The 4,946-nt window shown below is 50.4% G+C and overlaps 1 protein-coding gene across 2 annotated transcripts in view; it reads left to right on the plus strand.

Annotated features, from left to right (window-relative positions):
• The first annotated feature begins 3,306 nt into the window (after positions 1-3,306).
• The window catches only part of G6PC3 (glucose 6 phosphatase, catalytic, 3), a 5,922-nt gene continuing 4,282 nt past the window's right edge, over positions 3,307-4,946 (plus strand). Inside the window, exon 1 of one of the 2 annotated variants that reach the window (XM_011985888.1) lies at positions 3,307-3,774. In XM_011985888.1, coding sequence (XP_011841278.1) covers positions 3,557-3,774 — 218 coding nt within the window. In that variant the 5' untranslated portion in view covers positions 3,307-3,556. The remainder of the gene's footprint in view (positions 3,775-4,946) is intronic. The other variant, XM_011985889.1, reaches the window with a different exon arrangement.

The raw sequence follows: 4,946 nt of genomic DNA on the forward strand, positions 1-4,946 counted from the left end.
CAGTTTTCCACTTTTTATATGGAATCATGATTATAGGTTTTCATAAAAGACTTCTAGGAGCCATTAGGAAAGGCCTTCTTGGAGGAAGTGAAAAATACCTACTGAGACCTGAAGGATTAGCAAGGAAAAAGAGTGGCCATGTTCCAGGCAGAGGGAACTGCATGGGCCAGGACCCCTAGGATGAGAGAACTTAGTGTTTTCAAGGAATGTATAGCTCAGAAATATTACAAAGCAGAGTGTGGGAATAGGCTGGTGAAGGTTGAGGCTAGATCCAGAGCAAACTTTCAAAGACTCAGTAAACAATGTAGGCTTTCTCCTTGGGCAATTAAAAACTTCCTGGTGGTGTCTGGGCACGGTGGCTCACACCTCTAATCCCAGCACTTTGGGAGGCCGAGGCGGGCAGATCACGAGGACCATCCTGGCTAACATGGTGAAACCCAGTCTCTACTAAAAATACTAAAGATTAGCCAGGTGTGGTGGCGGGCGCCTGTAGTCCCAGCTACTCAGGAGGCTGAGGCAAGAGAATGGCGTGAACCCGGGAGGCGGAGCTTGCAGTGGCCGAGATCCGCACCACTGCACTCCAGCCTGGGGGACAGAGCGATACTCCGTCTCAAAAAAAAAAACAAAAAAAAACAACTTCCTGGTGTTGGAGGTATTGGTACAATCATTGTAACAGGAATAAAAATTCTGTTCACTACGAAGGCAATAAACTAAGATTTATATCCAGCTTCCCTCCCTTACCCTTTTTTTTTTTTTTTTTTTTTGACAGGGAGTTTTGCTCTTGTTGCCCAGGCTAGAATGCAATGGCACAATCTCAGCTCGCCACAACCTCCACCTCCGGGCTCAAGCGATTCACTTCCCTCAGCCTCCTGAGTAGCCGGGATTACAGGCATGTGCTACCACACCCAGCTAATTTTGTGTTTTTAGTGGCGACAGGGTTTCTCCATGTTGGTCAGGCTGGTCTCCAACTCCCCACCTCAGGTGATCCACCCGCCCTGCCTGGCCTCCCAAAGTGCTGGGATTACAGGTGTGAGCCACCTCACCCAGCATCTTTTTTCTTTTTTTTTTTTTGAGACGGAGTCTTCCTCTGTCGCCCAGGGTGGAGTGCAGTAGTGCGGGCTCGGGTCACTGCAACCTCCGCCTCCCTGGTTCAAGCGATTCTCATGCCTCAGCCTCCCGAGTAGCTGGGACTACAAGCACCTGCCATCATGCCCGGCTAATTTTTTGTTTTGTTTCTTGAGACGGAGTCTTGCTCTGTTGCTGAAGCTGATGTGCAATGGCTCAATCTCGGCTCACTGCAACCTCTGCCTCCCGGGTTCAAGCGATTCTCCTGCCTCAGCCTCCCGAGTAGCTGGGATTACAGGCACTCGCCACCATGCCCAGCTAATTTTTTGTATCTTTAGTAGAGACGAGGTTTCACCATGTTGACCAGGCTGGTCTGGAACTCCTGAACCTGTAATCCGCCTGCCTTGGCCTCCCAAAGTGGTGGGATTATAGGTGTGAGCCACTGTGCCCGGCTTAATTTTTGTATTTTTAGTAGAGGCGGGGTTTCACCATGTTGACCCACCTGGTCTGGAACGCCTGACCTCAAGTGATCTGCCTGCCTCCGCCTCCCAAAGTGTTGGGATTACAGGTGCGAGCCACCGCACCTGGCCCCCTACACTTTTCTAATTAGTGAAATTAATCTCTTTCGGAGAAGAACACAGATTTACATTATCATTTTAATCTACCTATTAGAAAACTTTTAAAGAACTGGGCGCTGTGGCTCACGCCTGTAATCCCAACACTTTGGGAGGCTGAGGTGGTTGGATCACCTAAGGTTAGGAGTTTGAGGCCAGCCTGGCCAACATGGTGAAACCCCATCTTTACTAAAAATACAAAAATTAGCCAGACGTGGTGGCGCATGCCTGTAATCCCAGCTACTGTAGGGCAGAGGCAGGAGAATTGCTTGAATTCAGGAGGCGGAGGTTGCAGTGAGCCGAGATTTTGCCAATGCACTGCAGCCTGGGCAGCAAAGTGAGACTCCGTCTCAAAAAAAAAAAAAAAAATTAGCCGGGCGTGGTAGCGCGGGCCTGTAATCCAGCATAGAAGACAAGAATCAAAAAAAAAAAAAAAAATTAGCCGGGCGTGGTAGCGCGGGCCTGTAATCCAGCATAGAAGACAAGAACGAAGATCCCTCTCAAAAACAAAAAAAAAAAACTTTCCTTTTTTTTGTTTTTTTTTTTTGAGATGGAGTCTCGCCCTGTCCCTGTCGCCCAGGCTAGAGTGCAGTGGTGCCATCTTGGCTTACCGAAACCGCCGCCTCCCGGGTTCAAGCGATTCTCCTGCTTCAGCCTCCCTAGTAGCTAGGACTACAGGTGCATGCCACCACGCCCAGATAATTTTTGTATTTTTAGTAGAGATGGGGTTTCACTATGTTGGCCAGGCTGGTCTGGAACTCCTGACCTCATGATCTGACCGCCTTGGCTTCCCAAAGTGCTGGGATTACAGTTGTGAGCCACCGCGCCTGGCAAAAAACAAACAACAACAACAACAACAAAACTTTTCAAGAACAAAGTTGATCGAGGTAGGAAGAAACTAAGGAGACACTGTTCAACAGTCTTCTAGGCAGGACCTCGCCTAGAATAGCTGAGATTTCTATTTTCTATGTGTGTTCTTCCAGATGACTGTTTCAAACTCTGTCGCGGGTGTGTGCCAATCCTCTTCCCATACCAACACTGTTACTATCTCTTGGTTTCATCTGCCTAAGCAGGGTTTTGGATGGCAGGAACATGGGGGTGGGGGAAGCAAGGGAAGAACTGGGAGGAAGTGTGACTTTGCGCTATATGTGAGAATTCGCCTTTTTAGGGAAGACCCCTCAAAATCAAGAGATTTATCTGTCAGCCTCCAAATTAATAGCGGGCGATTTAGAAAGGAAGAGTCTTGAGGTAGGCGAGTATGGGGTGAACTGATTAGGTGTGTATCCAAATTTAGGATCCCGCTTCAGCTCCCAGGAGGAGGGGCTGTCTGCAGCCTTTTCTCCAGAGGATCTCAGATTTTTTTTTTTTTTTTGCTTTTTTTTTTTTTGGTGGGTATTGGTACTGGAGAAGAGGGGTCCGGTCGGGAAAGAATCCTGGCCCTGGAGATTACATATCTGCCTTCGCATCAGCAGAGCAGGGACGCTGGGAGCGCGGGCAGCCCGCCGGCTAGTCCGTCCCCTGACCCGGAACAGCACCGGTGCCGCCGCTAGCCGGCTGCCCACGTGCCGGCAACAGCGGCCACGTGGGGCCCTGAGGAAACGCCTTTATAAAGGTTTGTCCCCTACGCTGCCCAGTAGGAAGGAAAACCGGAGGAGAGCGCAGGAGGAAACAGTACCGACTGGAGGCCGGTCTTGCAGGAGCCGGGGACTGCCGGGGGCGGGTCCGGGGGCGGGGCTTGGTGATGACCGCTGGCGGGGCGGGGCCTCGGACTCAGAGGGGTGGGCTTTAGAGAGCCGCGGGCCGACGCTGCTTGGGTGTCTGGACATTTTGGCTTCCGTCCTGAAGCAAGCCCTGGCCTCGTCGGTAGCTGGGCCGCCATGGAGTCCACGCTGGGCGTGGGCATCGTGATAGCCGAGGCGCTACAGAACCAGCTAGCCTGGCTGGAGAACGTGTGGCTCTGGGTCACCTTTCTGGGCGATCCCAAGATCCTCTTTCTGTTCTACTTCCCCGCGGCCTACTACGCGTCCCGCCGTGTGGGCATCGCGGTGCTCTGGATCAGCCTCATCACCGAGTGGCTCAACCTCATCTTCAAGTGGTGAGACAGAGAAGCCCTCCGGCATCCTGGTCCCCACCCCTGAGGGCCCTGAGTCATGTGTAAGCCCTGGTCTCTCTCAGCAACTGTCTCAAGGGCCTTCCCACCCCCTACTCTGTAGTCTCTAATTTTTTTTCCCTTTGAGCATCTTTGTGCCGCTTGGACTCAAACCTCAGAGTCTACCCATCCTACTCATTAGACCAGTGTTCTTCAAACTGGTCTGATCAAAAAATCACCTAAGAGGCGTGCCTAAAATGTAAATATCCCGTCCTCATCTCACACTTACTGATTTAGAAACTCCAAAGGGTTGGGAATTTATTTTTTATTTTTGTTTTTCGGGAATTCATATTTTAACAGATATCTATGGTGATTTAAGTAGTGGAGAGCCCTACCTCTCAACTCACTTTTTCATTCATCTATTCACTCATTTGCTATAATTTTTAAGAAGCATGCTTTGTGCTGGGCATCACAGTAGCTGCTACGGACAGAGACAGCTTGCAGGTTAAGGTGTGGTCCCTGGACCATGCCCAACGGCACAGGCAGCACCTGAGAACTGACTAGAAATACAGACTCTCAGTCCCAGGGCCAGAATGACAGAATCAAAATCTGCATTTTAACAAGGTTCCCAGGTGATTCCCTGTGCGTGTGCAGTAAAGTCTGGGCTAAAGCACTGCTTTCCAGGGAACACTTTCCCTTCCTTCTCTTTCATTCACTAGTAGACTCTTCACACTGAGACTTAGAAGCCAGGGATCCCAGGAACGTGGGTGGAGGCCCTGTGACCCTTGGGGCTGGGCATGCAGCCACACCTCCCTTCACCTCAACCTCTGTTGCCAGATCCTCAGCCTGGGGGAAGAAAGGGAGGCTCATAGGAGGTATTTCAATGGGCTCGAATGACTTGCTGAAAAACAACATAGAGTTCCCCTCCCTTCCGCTCTTTTCCACAAGGGCCTCATCCTTATGTAAAGGGAACCACAGTGGTCTATTCACTTCTTTCTTGCCTAATTGCCCTTTGCTTTGTGCTCTCTCCTCCCTCAAAGTCTGTATAAGCCTCCCCCTCTAGTTCTTGTCCCCCAAAGATCACAATCTCCCTCAGACACTATTAATGTCCCCCAAGTGGCAAAGTCCCTATTCATTTTCTTTTTCTTTTTTTTTTTTTTTGAGACGGAGTCTCGCTC

Source organism: Mandrillus leucophaeus, unplaced genomic scaffold (genome assembly GCF_000951045.1).
Source record: "Mandrillus leucophaeus isolate KB7577 unplaced genomic scaffold, Mleu.le_1.0 Scaffold290, whole genome shotgun sequence".
In the NCBI taxonomy this organism is placed as follows: Eukaryota; Metazoa; Chordata; class Mammalia; order Primates; family Cercopithecidae; genus Mandrillus; species Mandrillus leucophaeus.